We start from the raw sequence: 27464 nt of genomic DNA on the forward strand, positions 1-27464 counted from the left end.
CTCCCGACCTCAGGTGATCCACCTGCCTCGGCCTCCCAAAGTACTGGGATTACAGGCGTGAGCCACCAAGCCCGGCAAAATTGATTTTTAAAAAACAATTTTCAATGAACAATCTGAAAATGAAATAAAGCAATTCTATTCACAAGATCAAAATAATAAATTTAACAAAAAAAGCAAAAACCTATACTTGGAGAAGTATAAAACACTGTTGAGGCCCGGCGCAGTGGCTCAAGCCTGTAATCCCAGCACTTTGGGAGGCCGAGACGGGCAGATCACGAGGTCACAAGATCAAGACCATCCTGGCTAACACGGTGAAACCTCGTCTCTACTAAAAAATACAAAAAACTAGCCAGGCGAGGTGGCAGGTGCCTGTAGTCCCAGCTACTCGGGAGGCTGAGGCAGGAGAATGGCGTAAACCCGGGAGGCGGAGCTTGCAGTGAGCTGAGATCTGGTCACTGCACTCCAGCCCGGGCGACAGAGCGAGACTCCGTCTCCAAAAAAAAAAAAAAAAAAAAAAACAAAACAAAACAAAAAAAAAACACTGTTGAAAGAAATTAAAGATCTAAGTAAATGGAAAACCATCTGATGCTCATGGATTGGAACACTTAGCATTGTTAAAATAGTGACACTATCCAAACTCATCTACAGATTCAATGCAATCCCTATCAAAATCCCAGCTGATGTCTTTGCAAAAATTGACAAAACTGATTCCAAAGGGACCCCAAATAGCCAAAATAATCCTGAAAAAGGAAGAGGACTCACACTTCCTAATTTCAAAACTCACAAGACAGCATTAATCAAGACATAGTGGTACTGGCACAGGGACAGACATATAGATCAATGGAACAGAACTAAGAACCTAGGCTGGGTGTGGTGGTTCACGATTAAAACTTTAGAAAACCTAGGCAGGAGCATCACTTAAGGCCAAGAGTTCAAGGCCAGCCTGTATAGCACAGTAAGACCCTGTCTCTACAAAAAAAAAAACAGAAAAAAAAAAATTAGCCGGGCACGGTGGCACACATCTGTAGTCCCACCTACTCAGGAGGCTGAGGTGGGAGGATTGTTTGACCCCAGAGTTTAAGGCTGCAGTGAGCCATGATCACACCATTGCACTTTGGCCTAGATGATAGAACCAGAAACCGTCTTGGGGAAAAAAAAAAGAAGCCAGGTGCAGTGGCTCAAGCCTGCAATCCCAGCACTTTGGGAGGCTGAGGCAGGTGGATCACCTGAGGTCGGGAGTTCGAGACCAGCCTGACCAAAATGGTGAAACCCTGTCTCTACTAAAAATACAAAATTAGCCAGCCGTGGCGGTGCATGCCTGTAATCCCAGCTACTCGGGAGGCTGAGGCAGAAGAATTGTTGAACCTGGGAGGCAGAGGTTGCAGTGAGCCGAGATTGCGCCACTGCACTCCAGCCTCGCCAACAGGAGCAAAACTCTCTCTCAAAAAAAAAAAAGAATTCTTACACCTCAATAATAAAAATACAGCCGGGCGCGGTGGCTCAAGCCTGTAATCCCAGCACTTTGGGAGGCTGAGACGGACGGATCACGAGGTCAGGAGATCGAGACCATCCTGGCTAACACGGTGAAACCCCGTCTCTACTAAAAAATACAAAAAATTAGCCGGGCGAGGTGGCGGGCGCCTGTAGTCCCAGCTACTCGGGAGGCTGAGGCAGGAGAATGGCGTGAACCCGGGAGGCGGAGCTTGCAGTGAGCTGAGATCCGGCCACTGCACTCCAGCCTGGGCAGCAGAGCGAGACTCCGTCTCAACAAAAAAAAAAAAAAAAAAAAAAAAAATACAAACAGCCCATTTTTTAAAACTGGCAAGGGACGTGAACAGATATTTCTCTACACAATATATGCAAATGGTAAACACATGAAACTACTCAACATCATTAAGCATGAGGGAGGTACAAATCAAGACCACATGGAGAAACCATGCCACACCAACTAGGATGGCTAGAACCAGGGTCAGATAATAAGTGTTGGCAAGGATGTGGAGAAACTGGAATGCTCACATACTGCTGACGGGCACATAAAATTGTGCTGCCACTCTATAACCAGGCAGTTCCCAGATCAAACCTCGTTACTGTATGACCCACCAATTCCACTTCCAGGTACATACCGAAGAGAACTGGAAACACATGTCCTCACAAAAACCTGCACACAAATGTTTAGAGCAGCATTATTTATAATAGCCAAAAGAGGGAAATAACCTAAATGTCCACCAATGGGTAAATAAAATAAAATTATACACCATGTATAGTAAAAATAGCTATAAAAAGGAATTACATACTGATACTTTTTTTTTGACCTTGTGATCCGCCCGCCTTGGCCTCCCAAAATGCTGGGATTACAGGCGCCACCATGCCCGGCCTATACTGATACTTTCTACAACTTGGATGAAACTTAAAAACGTTATGCTGAACGAAAAATCCAATCACAAAAGGGCACATACTACATGATTCTATTCATTATGAAGGCCCAGAAAGGAAAATCTATAAAACAGAGAGTAAGTTGCTTAGGGCTGGGGAAACAAGAGGTAGGGAGAGCTGGGGAGGCAGAGAGCTCAAGGGTACAGGGTTTCTTTTTGAGGTGATGAAAACCTTATAAAGGTAGGGTTAGGGTGGCAACAGTTGTACATATTTGTAAATATACTAAAACCCATTAACTGGAATACTTTATTTATTTTCTGAGACAGAGTCTTACTTTGTCACCCAGGCTTCAGTGCAGTGGCGTGATCAAACTCACTGCAACCTCCATCTTCCGGGCTCAGGCAATTCTCCTGCCTCAGCCTCGCAAGTAGCTGGAATTACAGGCGCATGTCACCATACCTGGCTACTTTTTGTATTTTTAGTAGAGACAGGGTTTCACCATGTTGGCCAGGCTGGTCTCAAACTCCTGATCTCAGGTGATCCACCCACCTCGGCTTCCCAAAGTGCTGGGATTACAGGTGTCAGCTACCATGCCAGGCCTACTTGTTGAACACTTTCAACGAATGACTTGTATAGTATGCAAATAATATCTCAATAAAGCTGTTTTTTTTTCCTTTGAGACAAGGTCTTGCTCTGTCACTCAGGCTGGAGTGCAGTGGTGCGACCACGGCTCACTGCAACTTCCACCTCCCTGGCTCAAGAACCTCTACCTCCCCGGCTCAAGCAATCTTCCCAGCCCAGCTTCCCAAGTAGCTGAGACTACAGACATGCACCACCATGCCTGGTTTTGTTTTATTTTATTATTTTATTTTTGAGACAGAGTCTCACTGTCGCCCAAGCTGGAATGCAATGGCATGATCTTGACTCACTGCAACCTCCACCTCCCAGGTTCAAGCGGTTCTCTTGCCTCGGCCTCCCGAGTAGCTAGGATTACAGGCATGCACCACTATGGCCAGTTAATTTTGTATTTTTAGTAGAGACAGGGTTTCCTCATGTTGGCCAGGCTGGTCACTGCGCCTGGCCATTTAAAAAAATTTTTGTTGTTATTGAGACACGGTCTTATTATGTTGCCCAGGCTGGTCTCAAACTCCTAGGCTCAAACAATCCTCCCACCACGGCCTCCCAAAGGGCTAGGATTACAGGCATGAGCTACCAAACCACGCTTATTTTTTTAAACAAAAAACATTTGTATTCGGCCGGACACGGTGGCTCATGCTTGTGATCCGAGCACTCTGAGAGGCCGAAGCAGGTGGATCACCTGAGTTCAGGACTTTGAGAGTTCGAGACCAGCCTGGCCAACATGGTGAAACTCCATCTCCACTAAAAATACAAAAATTAGCTGGGTGTGGTAGCGCATGCCTGTAATCCCAGCTACTTGGGAAGCTGAGACAGGGGAATTGCTTGAACCTGGAAGGTAGAAGTTGCAGTGAGCCGAGATCGTGCCACTGTACTCCCACCTGGAAGAGTGTAAGACTCCGTCTCAAACAAACAAAATCATTTGTATTCAACAATCTCTTTAATCCATATAAGCACACTACATTTGTGTATTTTTACCATTTTATTTCATTATACTTTGATTTCAAAATAGTATGTGATCATTCCATTTGTCAGTTAATTCCTTTCTCCCAAGTGATTGTTATAATTTCCCTATTATTACCATAATCAAAATCTAAAATGAAAGAAAATGTAACAATAATTACCAGTTGCTGAGATCTACTAGGGCCAGGCCCTCACATGCCTGGCTCATTCAAACCTCACCATAGCCGTATGGAACACGAGATGGCCAAGATGTAGATGAACAAGCTGAGGCTCAGCAGGGCCAAGTGACAGGTTCAGACCTTGGGCAAAGCCTGGACTACAGCCAGGTTGACTCCAATCAACTCTCTGTTGTAATTACTTCACTAGTATCCCTGCGGCTTGAAATTTACATCATTTTGCCTATGTTTCCCTGTTTCCCTATTACTAGGATAACTGGGTTGGCTTCAACCTGCCTGAAAACAATTGCCCTAACAACCAACCAGTGTGTAAACCAGGATGGAGGTGTGGCACATCTATAAAAGACACTGTGAGGACAACTGAGGATATTTCAGTATGAACTGTTTACTGGATGTTATTACAGAATTACTGTTAATTTTCCTAAATGTGAGTATAACACTGTGGTCATATAAGAGAAAGTCCTTATTCATAGGAAGTACACGTACATGTCACTAGGAAGGGGGAGACTGTCATGACATAGTCGACTTACTTTCAGATGGTTCAGCCCACGTGGCAAAAACGTTAACAATCGGTACATCTAGAGTAAAGGGTTTGCAGGGGTTCACTTATCTTTGAACTTCACCGTACATCTGAAAATTCTCAAAATAAAACAGGAAAAGCTTTAAAAGCTGAAGCTTTAAAAAGTAATTTCGGACTCTGGAAGGGGAACATCACACACCAGGGCCTATTATGGGGAGGGGGAGGGGGGAGGAATGGTACCGGGAGTTATACCTGATGTAAATGACGAGTTGATGGGTGCAGCACACCAACATGGCACAAATATACATATGTAACAAACCTGCACGTTGTACACATGTACCCTAGAACTTAAAGTATAATAATAATTTAAAAACAGTAATTTCACCTTCTGAACATTATCAGTGTTCATCTACTTTAGATGAATTTTCCAAGTTAAAAAAAAATCAAAGACTTTTTATAAATTATATTCTTATCAGATACTAAAAACAAATGGTTTTGGGTCAGGAGTGGTGGCTCACGCCTGTCATTCAAGCACTTTGGGAAGCCGAGGTCGAGACTGCTGAGCCATGATGGTGCCACTGCACTCCACTTGGGGCAACAGAGCATGACCTGTCTGAAAAAATAATAATAATAATAATAAAATAAAATAAAAGCACCTGGTTTAGAATCAAACACTTAAAATTTATGGATGAAAACGGAATGCCAACTTGTAAAAAGGAATATGAAATCTGAAAATAACTATCTGGCAACTGTGATGTAATGACTAATTCACGTAAGGAATCATGCATGGATTAAAATTCCTAACGGGTTAATTTGGAGGAGAAAGAAGATGTTTCCAAAGTATCTCCCCACAACGTACTTGTTAATCATAAGGGAAAAACAGTAACTCTGCAGTGGAAAGCAGACATTGCCCTAACCAAGTGATGATCAAAGTTAGTAACCACCACCAGTAAAGGGCCCAGTCCACAGGACGCAACTGCTGATACTACGCACCAAGGGCACAGGCCTCTACAGCACACCTGCCAAAAACACATGACCCAAGTTATCCCGAGAGGACTTCCAACGAGCCCAAGTGGAGGGACCATCAATAAAATAAATGGCTTTTACTCTTCCAAAAAGGTCAAGCTCAAGGAAGACAAAGACTGAAGAACGGCTCTATTTTAAAGGCAACTAAAGAGACCCAACAACTAATGCAATGCGTGACCCTAGACTGAAAACCTGAACCAGAAACAATTTCCAAAATAATAATATGTTTAAAATTCATAAAAATAATGTACAAATTGTACATATTATTGGCTCAATTGGTAACATTTGATATACTATTATCTACAGATCTTACTCACTATTAAGCTCCTGATTTTAATAATTGTACTTACATGTATAAGAGAATATTGTCGGGCGCGGTGGCTCAAGCCTGTAATCCCAGCACTTTGGGAGGCGGAGACGGGCGGATCACGAGGTCAGGAGATCGAGACCATCCTGGCTAACACAGTGAAACCCCGTCTCTACTAAAATAAAAAAAACTAGCCGGGCGAGGTGGCGGCGCCTGTAGTCCCAGCTACTCGGGAGGCTGAGGCAGGAGAATGGCGTGAACCCGGGAGGCGGAGCTTGCAGTGAGCCGAGGTCTGGCCACTGCACTCCAGCCTGGGTGACAGAGCGAGACTCCGTCTCAAAAAAAATAAAAAAATAAAAATAAAGTTTTTAAAGCCGGGCGCAGTGGCTCACACCTGTAATCCCAGCACTTTGGGAGGCCAAGGAGGGTGGATCACTTGAATTCAGGGAGTTCGAGACCAGCCTGGCCAACACGGTGAAACCCCGTCTCTACTAAAAATACAAAAATTATCCAGGCATGGTGGCGGGCGCCTGTAGTTCCAGCTACTTGGGAGGCTGAAGCAGAAGCTTGAACCCAGAGGTGGAGGCTGCAGTGAGCTGAGATCGCGCTACTGCACTCCAGCCTGGGCAACAGAGTGAGACTCCATCTCAAAAAATAAAAATAAAATAAACAAAGTTTTTTAAAAGCTCCACCCAGAGTTACAGTAGAGTGGAAAAATGATAAAAGGAGCCCTTAACAGCTATTAACATATTTGTACGTAATTTAAGCAACTGAAGGAAAAACTGAATTTCTTTCACTTCTAAAGTGTTTTCTGACTCAGTGCTCTTCATAAATTGTGTAAAAGATTCCTTTCTAATGCCACGATACTAGCTAAAATTTAGTGTCACCCACCTTCCCATACACTCTCGAGAACCTGCACTGGATGTCAGTTTTCCTGTCTCACTAGCAGTAACGTCCAATTCATTTACCAACAAATGCCTCCGCATTTTCCTGAAGTCAGCCGGTGTGGGTTCTGCCGCCCGCTGGGCATGTGGCCTTGGGTAAATCGTTTCACTCTGGGCCTGTTTCCTACAGTGCTGTCATGGTGATGCCTGCCTCATGGGGGAATTAGACAGATGGGTCAGTTCGTGCATGAGAAACACCTGAGGCAGTGCATGGGGCAGCATGGCACCAAAATTCATGTCACTTTTATAATAAAATATAAAACAAAAAGTAACTATGAGGAAAACTTGGCCAGGCACAGTGGTTCACGCCTGTAATCCCAGCACATTGGGAGGCTGAGGTGGGCGGATCACCTGAGGTCAGGAGTTCGAGACCAGCCTGGCCAACATGACGAAACCCTGTCTACTAAAAAAATGCAAAAAATTAGCCGGGCATGGTGGAGCATGCCTGTAGTTCCAGCTACTCAGGAGGCTGAAGCAGGAGAATTGCTTGAACCCGGGAGGCGGAGGTTGCATCAAGCCCAGATGGCACCACTGCACGCCAGCCTGGGCGAAAGAGAGAGACTCCCTCTCGGAAAAACAAACAAACAAACAAACAAACAAAAACCCTCAAAACTTAAAACCTCAAATATAGAATGTAATACTAACAGAAGTCTAATGATTAAAACACTAATCCTACCTTTGAAAAATTGTTCTGGTTCTTGGTTGTCATGATAGCAAACAACTACAAATAATCCAGACGCCCAACAGTGTCTTGGCTAAATGAGAGTCCATCTACTCGATGAGTGTTCTGTAGCTACTGCAAATCATGACGTGTCGTGACCATAAGGGCGTTCTGTTATATAACACCGTCAACAGAACAAAGCAGGATTCAGAAGCATATATAAAAGCATGATCTTGTGTTTACAAGATACTTAACATGTTATGCACACACAGACAAAAGCGAGGACGTGTTAGGCTCTTTGAGGGGCAGGGCATGGAAGACTCCCTCAGGTGTGCTGGCTCCTGCTGGACACATGCCAGCAGGCTGCAGGCAGGGCCTTCCCGTTAATTCCTCTATGGCTGGGTCTCTCCCAGGCTTGCTTCCTCATCTGTAAGATTCTGGCTGCGACGTGGCTGCTCACCATGACCTTTCAGCTTCTTTTCCACGCTAACTCGATAATCCTTGTATTTCCTAGGTGACGCTCCCAAGAATGGAAATTTCATTGGCCCAGTTCATCTTTTCTTACAAGATGTGTTATAGATTACTGGCCAAGATATAGATTGCCTTGACAAGGGCAAGGAGGGGCAAGTACAGCTGCCAGATAACCTCTGAAAATTTCTGTAGAACCAGTGGAGAAATAAGACAAACAAAAGACGGCTTTCTGTTGAGCTGTAACTCCCGCTGGCATGGGGAACCTGTTATTAAACATAACACAGAACATAAATACCCGAATAGCTTATTTGTACACAAATTCCCATTACAAAAGGATCACAAAGTAACATTAAGTAGTAGTCTTATGAAACATTAAACATGTTAACAGAGAGAAACTAAGAACTGAAGTATTCCAAACAACAAACAAGAATAAATCTAAAATTCTAATGAAAGAAAGGCACATCTCTGGCCAGGTACAGTGACTCACACCTGTAATCCCAGCACTTTGGGAGGCTGAGGCGGGTGGATGACCTGAGGTCAGGAGTCCGAGACCCGCCTGACCAATATGGTGAAACCCCGTCTCTACTAAAAATACAAAAATTATCCGGGTGTAGCGGCATGCAACTGTAATCCCAGCTACTTGGGAGGCTGAGACAGGAGAATGGCTTGAACCCAGGAGGCAGAGGTTGCAGTGAGCTGAGATCACGCCATTGCACTCCAGCCTGGACAGTAAGAGCGAAACTCTGTCTCAAAAAAAAAGAAAAAAGAAAGGCACATTTCTGTGGCTGGATTTTCATTTCCATTTTACTCAATAGGAAGCTAAAATACTGAGCAACTGACAGTCCTAGGGTGAGGTAACCACACCTCAACAATTAGAAAGCGGTGGCACAAAGAAGGGGATTGATTACTGGTGTAAAACATGATGCAGAATTTGTAAACAGGCTGGTTTTTCTTAAAAGGGGGTCCTACCACTGACCTCTTCAATACAACACCAAAATCTTCACCACGAAGAACTGAGATTAATTTAACTTTTTCTTGTTATAATCGCTATATTCTTTGTGAAAAAAAATTTTTTTTAACGCCCTTCTTTTCTCACCATGCTCTTAAGCTTCTTTGAGAGGTCTTGTCCTCTCTCCTTCCAGGAAAATGAAGTTGTTTGCAGTCTCAGCCTCTCCCTCTTCGGTCAGAGTAACTCAAATCCCTTCTCCAAAGTCATCTTTGACTCCTTCAAATCACCAACTCAAAGGCTGTTTTGTGTTGTCATTTTCCTAATACTTCTCTGCATCACTCAGCAATGCAGACCTCGTCGCTGCAGAGTCCGTCCTGTGACCACGAGTGGCACCACCATATGAGGGTTCAATGACACCCACCATGGGCCACCTGGCCTTCCAGGAGCCCCATTCCTCCTGCTTACATGATGCAGGGTAATCCACAGTGCTGAAAGCACTGTTATTCCATCATTCGCAGGCAAAAATATCCTAAGCACAATCTTCTTCACATGCTGCCACCCTGGGGGTCATCCAGTCCCACCTACTCTTTCCTCAACAGCACCAGTGAGCAATGTCCTTTCCTATTACCACAACCATCAGCGGTTCACGCCTCTTCCGCTCCAATACAGGCCCACCCCGCTGTACTGCGTTTCCCTTTACTGCACGTGCAGATACTGCATTTCTTACAAACTGAAGATTTCGGGCCGACCCTGCGAGGAGCAAGTCTATCAGGGCCATTTTCCAACAGTCTGTGCTCACTTTATGTCTCTGTATCACATTGTGGGAATTCTCACAATATGTCAAACATTTTCATGATTATTATTAAGTAAGTCTGTTATGTTGACCTGTGACTAGTGATCTTGGATATTACAACTGTCAATGTTTCGGGGCACCAAGGATTATGCCCACATAAAACAGCAAACTCAACTGATAAACGTGTGTGTTCTGACTGCTCCACAGACTGGCTGTTCCCTGTCTCCCTCTCCTTGGGCTTCCCCATTCCCAGAAGCACAACGTTTAAACCAAGCCAATTAATAATCCTACAATGGCCTTTAAGTGTTCAAGTGTAAGGAAAAGTACCATGTCTCTCACTTTAAATCAAAAGCTAGAAATGATTAAGCTTCGTGAAGAAGGCGTGCTGAAAGCTGTAACAGGCCAAAAGCTAGGCCTCTTGAGCCAGTTAGCCAACTTGTGAATGCAAATGAAAAGTTATTGAAGGAAATAAAAAGTACTGCTCCAGTGAACACAGGAATGAGAAAGCAAAACAGCCTTATTACTGATAAGGAGAAAGTTTGAGTGGCCTGGAGAACAGATCAAAGCAGCCACAACATTCTCTTAAGCCAAAGCCTAATCCAGAGCAAGGCCCTTACTCTTCAATTATATGAAGGCTTAGAAAGGTGGGGAAACTGCAGAGGAATAGTTGGAGGCTAGCAGAGGTTGGTTCATGAGGCTTTAGGAAAGAAGCCGTCTCCATAAAGTAAACATGCAAGGTAAGCCCGCAAGTGTGGATACAGAAGCTGCAGCAAGTTATCCAGAAGATCTAGTTAAGACTATATTAATGAGGGTGAATACACAACAGATTTTCACTGTAGGTGAAACAGCTTTTTATTGAAAGAAAATGCCACCTAGGACTTTAAGAGCTAGAGAGGAGAAGTCAATGCCCCGCTTCAAAGCTTCAAAGGACAGGCTGATTCTCTTGTTAGGGGCTGGTGACTCTGACCGGAAGCCAGTACTCACCGACCATTCCGAAAATCCTACGGCCCTTGAGGACTGTGCTAATCTATTCCGCCTGTGCTCTCTAAATGGGACAACAAAACCTGGGTAACAGCACATCTGTTTACAGCATGGTTTACTCAGTACTTTAAGCCTACTTTTGAGACCTACTGCTCAGAAAAAAGTCCCTACTTTCAAAATATTACTGCTAACTAACAATGTACTTGGTCACCCAAGAGCTCTGATGGAGACATACAAGGAGATTAATGTGGTTTTCATGCCTGCTAACACAACATCCATTCTGCAGCCCATGGATCAAGAAGTAATTTCAACTTTCAAGTCTTATTATTTAAGAAATACATTTTGTGGCTGCAAGCAGTGGCTCACACCTGTAATCCTAACACTTTAGGAGGCCAAGATGAGAGAACTGCATGAGGCCAGGAATTCAAGATCAGTCTGGGCAACATTGCGAGACCCCATCTCTACAAAAAATAAAATAAATACATTTTGTAAGGCAACAGCTGCTATAGATAGTGATTCTTCTAATGAATGTGGGCAAAGCAAATTTAGAACCTTCCAGAAAGGACTCATGATTCTAGATGCCATTAAGAACATTCATAATTCATGGGAGGAGGTCCAAATATCCATATTCACAGGAGTTTGGAAGAAGCTGATTTCAATCTTCATGGATGACTTTGAGGGGTTCAAGACTTCAGTGGAGGAAAGAAATACAGATGTGATAGATATAGCAAAAGAAGAAGAATTAGAAGTGGACCTGGGCCAGGCACAGTAGCTCACACCTGTAATCCCAGCACTTTGGGAGGCCGAGGTGGGTGGATTATCTGAGGTCAGGAGTCTGAGATCAGCCTGGCCAACATGGTGAAACCCTGTCTATAGTAAAAATGCAATTACAGGCCGGGCGCGGTGGCTCAAGCCTGTAATCCCAGCTCTTTGGGAGGCCGAGACAGGCGGATCACAAGGCCAGGAGATGGAGACCATCCTGGCTAACACGGTGAAACCCCGTCTCTACTAAAAATACAAAAAAATTAGCCGGGCGTGGTGGCGGGCACCTGTAGTCCCAGCTACTCAGGAGGCTGAGGCAGGAGAATGGCGTGAACCCAGGAAGCGGAGCTTGCAGTGAGCCAAGATCACACCACTGCACTCCAGCCTGGGCAATGAGCCAGACTCCGTCTCAAAAAAAAAAAAAAAAAAAAAAGGCAATTAAAAAAAAAGGAAAGAAAACAAGAAAGAAAGGCAATTAAAAAAAAAGGAAAGAAAAACAAGAAAGAAAGAAAAGAAAATTAGCCGGGCGTGGAGGTGCATGTCCATAATCCCAGCTACTCAGGAGGCTGAGGCAGGAGAATCACTTGAACCCAGGAGGTGGAGTTTGCAGTGAGCTGAAAAAGCATACCGCCACTGCACTCCAGCCTGGGCAACAACACAGCAAGACTCCATCTCAAAAAAAAAAAAAGAAGTGGACCTGAAGATGTGACTCACTTGCTGCAGCCTCATGATGAAACCTGAATGGAGGAGTTTTTTTTTATTTTCTTTTTCAACCTTGTCTGAAGACTAGATGAAGAGGAGCTGCTTCTTATGGATGAACAAAAAAAAGTAGTTTGTTGAGGCAGAATATATTCCTGGTGAAGATACTATCAACACTGTCGAAATGACAACAAAAGATTTAGAATATTCTAAACTAAGCTGATAGGTAGTGGCAGGGTTGGAGAGGACTTACTTCAATTTTGAAAGAAGTTTTAACTGTGGCTTAAATGCTATCACACGGCACAGTATGCTACGGAGAAATCTTTCATGAAAGGAATACTGAGGCCTGACCCTGCACTGGCAAAAACACTATGACTCACCGAAGGCTCAGATGAGCATTAGGATTTTTTTTATTTTTATTTTTGGAGATGGAGTCTTGCTCTGTTACCCAGGCTAGAGTGCAGTGATGCGATCTCGACTCACTGCAAACTCCGCCTCCCAGATTCAAGAGATTCTCCTGCCTCAGCCTCTGACTAGCTGGGATTACAGGCGCCCGCCACCACACCCGGCTAATTTTTGTGTTTTTTAGTAGAGATGGGGTTTCACCATCTTGGCCAGGCTGGTCTCTATCTCCTGACCTCATGATCCACCCGCCTCAGCCTCCCAAAGTGCTGGGATTACAGGCGTGCGCCACCCCGCCCAGCTGATCACTAAGATTTTTAAGCAATAGTTGTTTTGTTGTGTTTTCTTTGAGACAAGGTCTCTGCTGCCCAGGGTGGAGTGCAGTGTTGCAATCTTGACTTGCAACCTCCGCCACCCGGACTCAAGTGATCCTCCCGTCTCAGCCTCCCATATAGTTGGGACGACAGGTGCACACCACCACACCCAGCTGATTTTTATATTTTTAGTAGAGAAAGCGTTTCACCATGTTGGCCAGGCTGGTCTCAAACTCCTGGGCTCAAGCCATTCGCCAGCCTTAGCCTCCCAAAGTACTGGGATTACAGGCGTGAGCCACTGTGCCCAGCCTAAAGTATTTTTTAATTAAAGTATTTATATTATTTTTTAAGACATAATACTACTGCACACTTAACAGACTATAGTATAGTGTACACATAACTTTTATGTGCACTGGGAAACCAAAAATTTCACGTGACTCACTTTACTGCAATATTCACCTTATTGCAATGGTCTGGAACTGACCCCCAAATATCTCTGAGGTATGCCTGTAGTTAAACTAGTCTTTCTTCTTCCAGTCTGTTCTATTCCAGTTACCAAAACCAGATTGAACCTAAAACACTTAGTATACAGGAATTCCTACTCTAAAACTTTGTTTCCCCACTGCCTGAAGAAAAATGATGATCACCAGTGAGGCCAGTCTTCAAGGCTGATTGCAATGTTGCCTCTATGATCTCTCTCTCTCAACCTCTTTTTCTATTAGTCTCTATAACAAAGGCGTGGTGACTCACGCCTGTAATCCCAGTACTTTGGAAGGCTGAGGCGGCCGGATCACAAGGTCAGATCAAGACCATCCTGGCTAACATGGTGAAACCTCATCTCCACTACAAAAAAAAAAAAAAATTAGCTGGGTGTGGAGGCGGGCGCCTGTAGTCCCAGCTACTTGGGAGGCCAAGGCAGGAGAATGGCGTGAACCCGGGAGGCGGAGCTTGCAGTGAGCCGAGACTGTGCCACTGCACCCCAGCCTGGGGGACAGAGTTAAGACTCTGTCTCCAAAAAAAAAAAAAAAAAAAAAAAAGTGAGGGCTCTCTGACCTAGCTAACTATACTGACTTACTCAGCATGACCCCCAGAAGCACGATTCTTTCTCCAGGAAGCCTTTCACTCACCATCTCTGTCTTCCTCTGAACTCTTACAGCAACCATATTCCCTACCGCTCACTGGGCAAATAACATAGATTTCACAATATCACTGCTGCCTTGACCCTTTCCAACAGACAAATTCCCCCAGGGCAGCAGCACAATAAGGACTCTGCCACATGCCTCTGCAACCTTATTAATAATGATGACAATAACACAGGGAAGGCTGACTGGGATTTGACATTTTCCCTTTTTTTAAAAAATTTCACTTTAAGCTTAAAAATTTGCATGTTCCAGAAATCCAAGCACAGTCATGGGTAAGGAATATGGGCTCCATTGTTGAAAGTGACGAAAATCTAGCATTATGCGCTCACTCCAGCAGCACCTGTACTAAAACTGGCCTATGCAAGATGACACACAGTCATGAAGTGTTCCACGTTAAAAAAAAAAAAAAAAAAAAAGGTCGGCGCAGTGGCTCACGCCTGTAATCCCAACACTTCGGGAGGCCGAGGCGGGAGGATCGCGAGGTCAGGAGATCGAGACCATCCTGGCTGACACGATGAAACCCCGTCTCTACTAAAAATACAAAAAAGTTAGACACGGTGGTGGACGCCTGTAGTCCCGGCTACTTGAGAGGCTGAGGCAGGAGAACAGGCGTGAACCCGGGAGGTGGAGCTTGCAGTGAGCCGAAATCATGCCACTGCACTCCAGCCTGGGCAACAGAGTGAGACTCCGTCTCAAAACAAAACAGCTGGGCACGGTGGCTGGGGTTGATTACATGTCACAAGCATCCTCAACCAGAGCATCCCTCCCGATCTTCAACATTCCTGTAAGGAGGGTTGGGGAGCTGCTTTAATACCGCAAAGGAAAATGGGGGGCAAGTCTTTCAGAACCAACGTGAAAGAATTAGTATATTCGTGTAGATACAAACCCAAATCAATGCCGGTGTAAGAGTGGAAAATAATCCAGAATTAAATTCCTTCATTATGACAACAGGTGAAATTTTTTCTTTAAAGCACCTTTCCCCGTATACAACAATGTTCCCTGAACAAAGAACTCCAGGCCTCTGCTATAAAAATTGACCCCACACCTAAAAGAACTCACAAACAACTTTTCAGGAAGACAGAGAGACATAATGGGAATGGAGAAGAGAAAGGATTTGCTAAAGAAGTAGATCTGTTAATTTAACACGTTTTCTGTCAAGCAAATCAACTGTCCTTAGTGCCATTGTTGCTGAGACAATGAACACGCAGGGCAGGGGTGTTCATTAAAAGGAACCGGCCAGGAGAGAAAAACACTCTTGCAGTCAACAAGACTGCTGAACAGCACTTTCAATTCTAAGAACTGATCCATTCTCAGGAATTATTAATTGGGTGTGATTTAAAAGTTCAACATTGAAAATGTGAAGCGATGAGTTTAATTGTGGCCCCGTGGCTTCCTCAATTTTCACCTACTTTTGGAGGCGATGGGTGGGGAGGAGCAAGGGAGGGTACACACAGTCTGTCCTGACAGCCACTCACACTTTCAATTCAGGTGGCCACATGCCTCAGTGACACAACGCCAAGTCACACGTCACTCCAGCAAACCCACCCTAGGGAAAAAGTGGACCTGATTTAGCTCATGAAGACTCTGGGCTGTAGAACCAAAGCTAAAAGCTGACCATTCACTCCAGTGTGAAACTTATATGCATATGACATCATTTACACCAGCCAACGTCTTTCGTAAAGGCCACATGACGTCACAGACTTCAAACAGGAGAATGAAATACTATCTTCTATATATTTTTGCATAAACCACATTACATTTTAAACGAGTGTATGGCTAACGAAGTACAAAACAAAACACACGAGAGAATTATTCAGAGGGGTCATCTGCCCTCTAAAGAGGAGAAAACTGCTTTTGGCTATAAAAGTGACTGACTTCACACCAACCTATTTACACAAATTCTGGGATTTAACACCTTGATGCAGGCCAGAAATGCTACCCCTCCTCCACTGATGCCCAGAACAAACCCTAGGGCATGAGTGGAGCACAACGGAGTCGACAAGAAAAAAAAAAAAAAAAAAAAAAAAAAAAACCAATGGTCAGACCTTAGTTCCCAGCCAAAGAGATAAAGAATAAAAAACAAGACATGGGGTCTCTGTGGGGATTGAATACCCCAAGATGGAAAAGAAGGACTTGGAGATAGACACTCAATGAAAAACATCCTCAAAAGCCACAGACAAGTGATATTATTTCCTTAAGTTCTATGGTATCTTCCTTCCAAGAAGCTCAAAGCCCTTCACAGTGCACTAGACGGAGCCACACTCACAATACCATTTTCTCCCCAAACCAAAATAAAAATCTATTTGAATCCATAATATATTTCACCACGCTTGCTGAGAGCAAAATTAAACATGAAAAACCATTAAAAAACATGTAGAGCAGCTTCAAGCTTATGTGGTCGCTGTGTTCTACATGGAAAATTCTGACGGAATAATGAACTTTACATATGCATATATCCCAAACACACACACACACACACACACGCCTTCAACTTAGGTTCCACTGAACTTTTGACCTGGTCATGGAGAACGCCCTCCGCAGTACACCACCGTGCAAAGCTCAAGAGATCTGTCAAGAGCCTTGCGCCCTGACAGGCAATGGCAGCCGCTCCAGCCCCAGGCTGCAGCACAAACACCCCTCACCCCTCCTCCCCTGCAGCACCAGACAGCCAGACTCTGCTTCAGGGAGGCCTTTTGTAGGGGAAGGCCTTTCTTTATCAGCCTCAGTCAGCTTTGCAGTTCCCTCCCTGCTAGCCCCAAACTCTCTGCTTTCCTTAAATGATGCTCCAGGAAAGAAAAAAAAAAAAAATTAACAAGGCCAGGGGCGGGGGCTCACATGTGTCATCCCAGCACTTTGGGAGCCGAGGTGGGCAGATCACTGGAGGTCAGGAGTTCGAAACCAGCCTGACCAAGATGGTGAAACCCCGTCTCTACTAAAAATACAAAAATTAGCCGGGTGTGGTGGCGCACGCCTGTAGTCCCAGCTTCTTGGGAGGCTGAGGCAGGAGAATCGCTTAAACCTGGGAGGCAGAGGTTGCACTGAGCTGAGATCACGCCACTTGCACTCTAGCCTGGGCCACAAAAGCAGAACTCTGTCTCAAAAAAAGAAAAAAACTAACAAAACATCTGTTTCTCAGGTTTCTGACATGTACAACTGCTGATGACATTCACTTCTGGGAGCAACTTTAACTCCCTGAAATTTCCATAAACAAAAAATACTAAAGGTTTGCATTTAGGGGAAAAATAATCCCATCACAAGGAAAAATTCATCTACCTCACGTACGGTGTACCTTTTATACAATGACCAACACTGCAAAGTTGTCTCTACCTCACACCCCAAAGATTCTCAAGCAGGGCAATTTCACCCCCCAGGAGATATCTGGCAATGTCTGGAGACATTTTTATTTGTCACGACTGGGGGTGCTATTGGCACCTAGAGCACAGAGGCCAACAATACTGCTAAACACCTTAAAACGCGGGCCGGGCGCGGTGGCTCACGCCTGTAATCCCAGCACTTTGGGAGGTCAAGGCAGGCAGATCACGAGGTCAGGAGATGGAGACCATTCTGGCTAACACAGTGAAACCTCGTCTATACTAAAACTATAAAAAATTAGCCGGGCATGGTGGTGGGCGCCTGTAATCCCAGCTACTTGGGAGGCTGAGGGAGGAGAATCACTTGAACCTGGGAGGTGGATGTCGCAGTGAGCCGAAGATTGCACCACTGCACTCCAGCCTGGGCAACAGAGCGCCTCTGCCTCAAAAAAAACAAAACAAACAAAACACATATACCATCCTTCACGTAACAGCTTCCCACAACAGATTTTCAGCCCAAACTATCAATAGTGCTGAGACTGAGAAACCCAAAGGATTAAAGGAACACACAATCTTGAGCTCACTCTTACTTTCCAATCATTCCTTTCTCAATCCTAAGAGCTGCTGAAAAATGACTGTCCCCAAGTTTTCCAATATAAATTGACTAATATTTGTTAGAGGCTAATGTAAAGATATAATAAAAACATCCAAGGAATAGCATCCAATGAAATACACAAATACAGAGGAAGGGTAACAGCCATCTGTAAAGGTTTAATAGCAAATGAAAGGCAAACCACAAGCCAGAAGCTTTAAGTGGATCTTATTGAGACTTCTAGGTATTGATGACATGATACATAAGAAACAGACTAAGCGAAAGGGAGCCAAGGGCGGTGGCATGTGCCTGGAGTCCCAGCTACTGGGGAGGCTGAGGGAGGAGGATCATTTGAGCTCAGGAGTTCAAATTTGGCCTGGGCAACATAGTGAGATACCATCTTTAAAAAAAAAAAAAGAAAGAAAGAAGAATCACACAATTCAAGGCCTTCAGCCTTCAGAATTCCTCAACATCTCAAAGCACAAAAGCTTAGGTCAGTTTAAGGACACTAGAGATAGTGAAAATGTCAATCTTCAAGTCTCAAAAGCTACTTTCAAAGTAGCTTATTTGCAGACAAGATGCCAGAGAAAGAGAAACAAAAAATTCCTGTAATTTGCAAACACACCAAGTATGGATTTGCAGTTTTCACTTGGCACATAATTAATTCGTAAGACATAGGATCCTACCCTTGACCTTAACTGGTGAGTCAGCAATTTGCTGGATTAGTTAAGAGTGCTACGCATGCTGAGAAACATTTCTAGAATCACAGAACTTTAGACATAGGAACACCCAGGAATCACTGAGTCTACAGATGGGGCACCTGAAACCCACAGTCATCTGCCTAAGAATACAACTTAATGACAGGTGGGCCCACAATCCAGCTTTCTGATTGTTGCCTTTTGAAAATGTATTTAGGGGCTGGGCGCAGTGGCTCATGCCTGTAGTCCCAGCACTTTGGAAGGCCGAGGCGGGCAGATCACGAGGTCAGGAGTTCGAGACCAGCCTGGCCAACACGGCGAAACTCCGTCTCTACTTAAAATACAAAAAATAGCCGAGTGTGGTGGCACATGTCTGAAATCCCAGCTAGTCAGGAAGCTGAGGCAGGAGAATCACTTGAACCTGGAAGGTGGAGGTTGCAGTGAGCCGCGATCGCGCCACTGCACTCCAGCCTGAACGACAAAGTGAGACTCCGTCTCAAAAAAAAAACCAAAGAAAATATGTTTAGTCACATCAACTAGAGAGAAGACCATGTACTTAGAAGCTCCCCTTTGGCTCTGTCCACACACCCCATTTTTACCTAAACCACCTGTGCACTGCAGTTTTCCACACTCTACCAAGCGCAACGCATTCTGAGCCCCAGCATACCATGGAATCCCACACCGAGCTCCCCTGATCAAAGGGGCAGATGATCGGTAGGACTGAACGCTGCCAAGGTGTATTTTAGGTTTTCCTAACTGTGTTCCAGAAAATTAAGCAACTTAACTTCCGTTGCAAAGCGAGCTGTGTGCTAACGCAGGCCGCCCTTCAGAGATGAGAAGGGGCTGCCCCTTCTAAACTGCAGAAGATCCCAACTGCCTTTGCAGCTTCACATGGTAGGCACGCACACACCAAAGCAGCAAGCCTTTCCTTTCAAAGCGTGGGTATAAATAGAAAGCGGACCTGGTATTCACTTTTAGAGAGTTACATGATGATAGCACGTTCTCCCCTTTCAGGATCTCAGCCTGCACAGATCTGTCCTTCTGTAATTCACATCCTGTTCTTGGGCTTTCCTCCTTGGAGAGGGTGCAGATTCTGAATCTTTAGAAGGTCTTTTATCCTCTAGTATCTTACATTAAGTAGAATAGTGTGACAAAGGACTTTTTTTGAGACAGAGTCTCGCTCTCGCTCTTTTGCCCAGGCTGGAGTGCAATGGCGCAATCTCAGCTCACTGCAACCTCCGTCTCCATGCAATTCTCCTGCCTCAGCCTCCTGAGTAGCTGGGATTACAGGTGCGCACCATCATACCCGGCTAATGTATTTTTAGTAGAGACAGGGTTTCATCATGTTGGTCAGGATGCTCTCAAACTCCTGACCTCATGATCCGCCCACCTCGGCCTCCCAAAGTGCTGGGATTACAGGTGTGAGCCACCGCACCCGGTGAGAAAGGTCTACTTTAAATCACTCATCTCATCAGGAAGGCCCTAATCACCCTGTTTTAAATAGCTACAACCTACACCTCAACGTGGCCCTGTGCAAGCCTCCACCCCGCTGAACTTGGGGCCTTCTGATATTATATATGGTGTCTGCCTCACTGCACTAAAAAGCAAGCAGGTATTTTTCTATTACATTCACAACCATATCAGCACCTAGTACATTGCCTAATGTAGTAGATGCTTAATAAACATTTGCTGGCCGGGAGCAGTGGCTCATGCCTGTAATCCTAGCACTTTGGAAGGCCGAGGTGGGTGGATCACCTGAGGTCAGGAGTTCGAGGCCAGCCTGACCAACATCGAGAAACCCCGTTTCTAAGAAAAACACAAAAATTAGCCAGGCGTGGTGGTGCATGCCTGTATCCCAGCTACTTGGGAGGCTGAGGGGGGAGAATCGCTTGAACCCAGGAGGCAGAGGTTGAGGTGAGTCAAGATCACGCCATTGCACTCCAGCCTGGGCAACAAGAGCGAAACTCGGTCTCAAAAAATAATAATAATAAATAAATAAAATTAACATTTGCTTAAGGCTGGGCGCGGTGGCTCATGCCTATAATCCCAGCACTTTGGGGGGCCGAGGTGGGTGGATCACCTGAGGTCAGGAGTTCGAGACCAGCCTGGCCAACATGGTGAAACCTCTTCTCTATTGAAAATATAAAAATTAGAGCCGGGCATGGTGGCTCATGCCTGTAATCCCAGCACTTTGGAAGGCTGAGGTGGGTGGATCACCTGAGGTCAAGAGTTCAAGACCAGCCTGACCAACACAGTGAAACCCCGTCTCTACTAAAAATACAAAAAATTAGCCAGCCATGTTGGTAGGCACCTGTAATCCTAGCTACTAGGGAGGCTGAGGCAGGAGAATCACTTGAACCCGGGAGGCGGAGGTTGCAGTGAGCTGAGATCACACCATTGCACTCCAGCCTAGGCAACAAGAGTGAAACTCTGTCTCAAAAAAAGAAAACAAAAGAAAATACAAAAATTAGTCGAGGGTGGTGGTATGTGCCTGTAATCCCAGATATTTGGGAGGCTGAAGCAGGGGAATCCTTGAACCCAGAAGGTGGAGGCCGCAGCAAGCCGAGATCACGTCACTGCACTCTAGCCTGGGCGATAGAGTGAGACTCTGTCTCAAAAAAAAACATATATATATATACTTGCTGAAATAAATGAATACTTGAATTTGTCCCTTTGCACTTAGTTCAGAAGTTTAAAAAAAAAAAGCCCCTTTGTACCCCACATTATTAAGAGCCAAAGAACTCTAGATGTGCACTGTGGAATCTGGCCCCTCATTTTATAGATAAGAAGAACTGAAGAAGAAGCAGTGCAATGTGGTAGAAACAGGCAGAATTTGGCCTCAAAGAACCTGAGATCCAGGTAAGAGTCCCTGTGCAAGCATTAGCCTCTCTAAACTTTCAACTTCCACATGTGTAAAATGAGAAGACCCCTACCTCATGGTGATGGTTAAGGCCAGCTAAGAAGAAAATGGGATGACATTTTGAAAATGTACAAAGTACTATGCAGTGTAATTTATCATCACATTATTTTGACTTCCCCAAAATCAGTCAGTTACAGCGGCACAATCAGAATACAAGTTTCCTAACTCCTAGTGCAGCACATCTTGTGTCACGAAAGTAGGCTTCTGAACCCCTAATTAGGGCCAACTTACTCTTTCATCTAGTTCAGGGCTTCTTAACCTTGTATGGGTTGGGGGCTGCTTCCAGAATCTGATGAGAGCAATAGGCCCTTCTCCTCCAGCAAAGTGCACACACGTACACCAACACAAAGTCTACCCTGGCGGCAGGTTTAGGAACCACTATTATGATGGATGTACTTACCAGTTTCTCTTAACTATTTCTATTACTTAACGTTTAACAATCCATGTGTTCCGCACTTGATTAAGGGGCTGGATTCTTTTTTTTTTTTTTTTTTTTTGAGATGGGAGTCTTGCTCTGTCCCCCAGGCTGGAGTGCAGTGGTACGATCTCAGCTCACTGCAAGCTCCGCCTCCTGGGTTCATGCCATTCTCCTGCCTCAGCCTCCTGAGTAGCAGGGACTACAGTAGGCGCCTGCCACCGCACCCGGCTAATTTTTTGTATTTTTAGTAGAGACGGGGTTTCACCGTGGTCTCGATCTCCTGACCTTGTGATCCGCCCGCCTCGGCCTCCCAAAGTGGTGGGATTACAAGCGTGAGCCGGCCGGGGCTGGATTCTTCAAGGAAGCACCAAGGGTGGAACTCAAGAATGTGAATATTGCCCCCAGATCTCATGCTGATTAGGTAAGGGCTCTTACCCACGTACAAACACAACCAGGAAGGAGCCATAAGGAAGGCAAAGGAGTAAGTACTCAAAGGCAGAACACTCCAGAAAAAAGGTAGACAGGACAGATTATTTTGATCATGCTGCCACTATATGAACTATTCAAATAATTCTACATAACCATCTTCAAACGGCCACCTATAGACACCAATGCAGCCCCACATTCATCATGATTACTGAGAATCATTCTGTCCTCCCTTACCTTAGTCAAGGGAGACACTGTATTTACTGTACAGGGCACTTGACTAGGTGGAAAACAGTAGGAAATCTTGGAGAGGTCAATTAGCCTTTCTTCTTTTCTTCAATCAGGACAAAACTTAGCCAACCTAAGCCACTAGAATGTTAAACAATTATAAAATACTTCATTTAACTCAAGGGGTATAAAATTGCTGGTTCTGAAATATTAACAGATAATCTTCTGAGGCAAAGGAGGCCAGGTAAGAGCTTCTTTGGTAAATCTCCAAGTTCCATGTTAAGCACAAAGTAGGGGCTCAACTATTGAATTCACTGTCATTCATCTACTGTGTTCCAGCTATACCTCAATCTCATCTGAAAAGTAAAAACATCTAACCTACAGTAAAATTACACTGCAGGCATATTTAGGAATTTCTAAGTATGTTAACAGTGAATCACTTTTATCCCCCAGTGGAAGGATACAATGTTAACACTTAACAACGTTTATCCCTGATTGGTGACTATGGGTGGTTTTAATTTTTATCTACATTTTATGATAATTTTCACGTTTATATAATTTTTTGCAGTATTTTTACAACAAGGAATTTTGAACTGAGATAAGGCATTACTATTATATACTTGACAGGTTTCTTGTCTAAAGCTAAGAATCAAGTATGTTGACTCTTATAAAGCAATTCTGTGTATTCAAGGTTGATTAATAGAGTAAAACTTTTTTTATAATACAAAAATTAGCTGGGTGTGCTGGCGCGCGCCTGACATCCCAGCTACTCCGGAGGATGATGCGGGAGAATCACCTGAACCGGGGAAGTGGAGGTTGCAGTGAGCTAAGATCGCACCATTGCACTCCAGCTTGAGCGACAGAGTGAGAGAGTGAGACTGCATCCCAAAAAAAAAATTTTTTTATTTAATACACACAAAAATAAAAATATCCACGTTTTGGGGACAGTTTTCTAAATGGAAGATCTTAATCTCTTGGAGAAACGGGACATGAATCCTGCCAGCCCTTCACCTACCTTAGAGATGGCTTCACTTTAGATATATGGAAACCAAGTCCTTGAGGACTCTGCTTCCTAAATTTTCTATAAATCCATGAGCTCAGCCTGCTGGTCAAGGGTAAAAATGAGATCTTTCCCACAGCTGAAAACTGGTTTCCTGAAATAACTGATATCCTACTTCTACTACTTGCTATCATTCACCATTTTTACCTTTTAAAGTTGCAGAAAATTAAGACTGTAGAGCCTTTCCACATGGCCTAACAGGTATGGTTCAGCATTTGAATTATTTTTTTACTTTTTAATTAATTAACATATTTATGTTGAGATGGAGTCTTGCCCTGTCGCCCAGGTTGGAGTGCAATGGCATGATCTCGGCTCACTGCCACCTCTGGCTATCAGGTTCAAAAGATCATCCTGCCTCAGCCTACAGATGTAGCTGGGATTACAGGAGCGAGTGACCACGCCTGGCTAATCTTTTGTATTTTTAATAGAAACGGGGTTTCACCATGTTAGCCAATCTGGTCTGCAACTCCTGACCTCAGGTGATCCGCCCACCTCGGCCTCCCAAAGGGCTGGGATTACAGGCGTGAGTCACTGCACCCGGCTGTTTTTTATTCTCATAAGGGTCTTCCACTGCATCATAAAGTCTAACCAAGGGATTGTTTCTCAAACTGTCAGGTCAATAAACTATTAGATTAAAATAAAATCATCTTAGAAAAATAAAAATAATTTATATATACTTAAGAGAATCAGAATTGACAGTATTTCCAGTAAGTTCTGCACTGTCAACGGGTCAAATGTGTTAGAAGTCCAGAAAAAAAAAAAAATGCATATTTTTTGTTTTTTGAGACGGAGTTTCACTCTTGTTGCCCAGACTGAAGTGCAATGGCATGATCTCAGCTCACTGCAACCTCCACCTCCTGGGTTCAAGCCATTCTCCGGCCTCAGCCTCCCAAGTAGCTGGGATTACAGGCACCCAACACCACACCCAGGTAATTTTGTATTTTTAGTAGAGACAGGATTTCACCATGTTGCTCAAGCTGGTCTCGAACTCCTAACCTCAAGTGATTCGCCCTCCTCAGCCTCCTGAAGTGCTGGGATTACAGGGGTGAGCCCCCATGCCGAGAAAATACATTCTTAAATCTTAATTTTTTAATTTGACATATAATCATTCCCAATAAAATTCTAACTTTTGATAACTACTAAAAACCTTAAGTTAAAATTTCCCTTGGCCATATCAAAACATACACAAGAACTGCAGGTGAGAAAAGTCACTTTGACTTTGTTATCCATTGAGTGAACATCTCCAAATAAAAAAAGAGTGTGGACAGTTCTTTAAACCTGCACGTTTGAAGCCAAATACTCATTTCTGTTGCATGTATTTCAAACAGCATGTATTTTAGCCCAAGAAAAATGCCATTTCCAAGAAACGCTGGAGTCATATCAAATAGCCTTCATTATTCACCATGTAAACTATCGTGATTTTCCATTTGTTATACATATAAATTTGACCTTTTTAATCAGTTTATATTTCCTTTAGGAATTAAACCAGCTAATTCTCAGAAACCACAAGTTTCTTTCTTGTAACAGAAGGCAAGTTATTTACAGGTTACTCTAAATATGCTGTGAGTCCTTAAGGCAAAATGAGTTACCTCTAGTTTTCCATCAACAAAATGGGAATACATGGATTTGAGACATGAAGTTTTCCAACCATATTTTAGGATGGGTCTTTAAACTCTGAACTCGTAATCGCAGCACCACCTCAACTTTACTATCTCGCAAGGGAGAAAAGGGGCTAGGTGCAAGTTTACCCGCACCCAAGATGGCCCTGTCACAGGCGGCACCTCCCACCACAGCCACCATTTTGACTGCAGGATATAATTAAACTACTCACGATTTTCTACCAACTGAAAGAAAACACAGGACATCACAGTAACAGAAACATCCCTTGCCCTTTAGGATTCCCAACTCTTTAGCTTCCCTGGCTCTGTTTCTCTTCTTTAGTCAATATAAACAGTTGCCTCAGGAAAATTTTCATTAATAAAATTATGCTTGCTACATTCACGTTCAAACTTTGAAAACAAACGCTGTGGCGCCGCATAAAATGCCCAAGTTATACCTCTTCCTAAAAAGTGGAGAAGCCCACATTTCCTCACATTGTTTTAATCAGCTTAAGGAACTAAGAATCGCCAAAAGCCAGTGAGTGGCCCTAGATTATCTGTCTACATTCCTCTTCATTCTCCCATCCCCAACCCTTTTGATCTTTTAATTTTCCCGATTTCATTAACTGCGATGAGAGCAAGTTCCCACACTTCATTCATAGAAGAAGCAACTGATATTTCAGCAAACACGACTGAATCTAAAAATAAAGGTGAGGCAAAGAGCTCTGGAATAAACGAGTTAAAATCAACCCGAAAATGGCACCAAGAAAGATCCGTGGGGCTGGGGAAGGAACAACAACGACCTGCTCTTCCAAAAGAGTGGCTCTAATTTTGATGACTGCGTCGGCGAATCCATCTGCAGAACAGAAAACAAAAATTGACCAACGCAGTTGCCATTCACCTTTGTCCAAAGGCAAAAGGTGAAAAGTCACGACACATATTGCCATAGAAGAGAAGGCAATTCAACCTGCCAACCAATTGACTATTTCTCAGCTCCTTCTAAAAATACAAATAAAATAGGAAAAGGGGCTGCCGCTGGACTGGCCGCTGCCTGGCCGCCGTGTGCGCTGCGCTCCGTACGCTCCCGCCACCCGCCGCGCTCCAGGACCCTCGGGTTTCGGCCCAGTTATCACAAAGCCCCGGGCTGGAAAACACCTCCGGCCTGGCCAGAATGGCCAGCCCGTCCTCCGCGCTCGCCCGGGGAGATAATGGTGGCGAGATCAACTCCAAGGGCTCCCGAGCCCCGGGATAAAGAGACTGGATATTACGGGAGGACGAGCGCTGTGGAAGAATAACGGAGTCCCAAACTTTCCTTCCGCAGCTCCGGAGCCCCGCGCCCAGGCCCGGTCCCCACCGGCCCGAAGTTGGCTGGAGCGCCTCCCGGGAGTTTCGGGCCTCCGGGAGACCCCGCCACGCGCCCGCCCGCCAGAGCGGGGCTAGCCCTCCCCACCGGCCGCGGCCGCCTCCCGCCTGGGTCCCAGTTAATCCCTCGCGGGGCCCCCCCGCGCCTGGCCCCGTCGGAGCAGCTGGCTCGCGCCTCAATGGCACCCGGCGGCGAGCGCGCGCAGCCCTCGCGCCCACACTCAGCCCCACCGGAGAACTCCCGGGAGGGCCGCCGGGTCCCGCTCCCGCTCCCACAAAAGCACGGGCCCGCCCCGCCCTCGCGGTGCCTGCTCCTCTGCCCCAGGAGCCGGAGTCCCCGGCCTGACGTCCCTCGTCACCCAGGGCAGAGCCTGGCGGCCCCCGCCCGCCCTCCTGCCCTTTTGCGCCCTCCTCCTGGCCCCCGACTCCGGGCCGAAGTCGCCGGGGACCCGGCCCCTCTGCGCTACGGCCCGGGACGCCCCGCGCGGGGCAGGGGCGCAGGGGCACAGCGCGCCGCCTCCCGCCCGCGCGGTCACTCACCTCGATCTCGAAGTCGGGCAGGCGGAACGCGGTGCGAAAGAGCGAGCAGAAGTGCGCGATGGCCGGGACCTCCCACCAGGAGCGGAGCTCGCCCAGTCCGGCCGCGCCGCCCTCCTCCGGGCACATCTCCCCGCCGCGGCACAGGCGGCGGCCCCTCGCTGCCCGCGCTCTGCCCGCCGACCTGGGACTCCC

At 45.3% G+C, this 27464-nt stretch overlaps 1 protein-coding gene across 5 annotated transcripts in view; it reads right to left on the reverse strand.

The window, feature by feature from the left end:
• CECR2 (CECR2 histone acetyl-lysine reader) overlaps positions 1-27458 on the reverse strand; it is a 200236-nt gene extending 172778 nt beyond the window's left edge. For all 5 annotated transcript variants that reach the window (XM_017891342.1, XM_017891344.1, XM_017891343.1 and 2 more), the window contains exon 1: positions 27273-27458. In XM_017891342.1, coding sequence (XP_017746831.1) covers positions 27273-27398 — 126 coding nt within the window. In that variant the 5' untranslated portion in view covers positions 27399-27458. The remainder of the gene's footprint in view (positions 1-27272) is intronic.
• Between the last annotated feature and the right edge of the window lie 6 nt (positions 27459-27464).

This window comes from Rhinopithecus bieti, unplaced genomic scaffold, assembly GCF_001698545.2.
Source record: "Rhinopithecus bieti isolate Rb0 unplaced genomic scaffold, ASM169854v2 scaffold_20777, whole genome shotgun sequence".
Taxonomy (NCBI): Eukaryota; Metazoa; Chordata; class Mammalia; order Primates; family Cercopithecidae; genus Rhinopithecus; species Rhinopithecus bieti.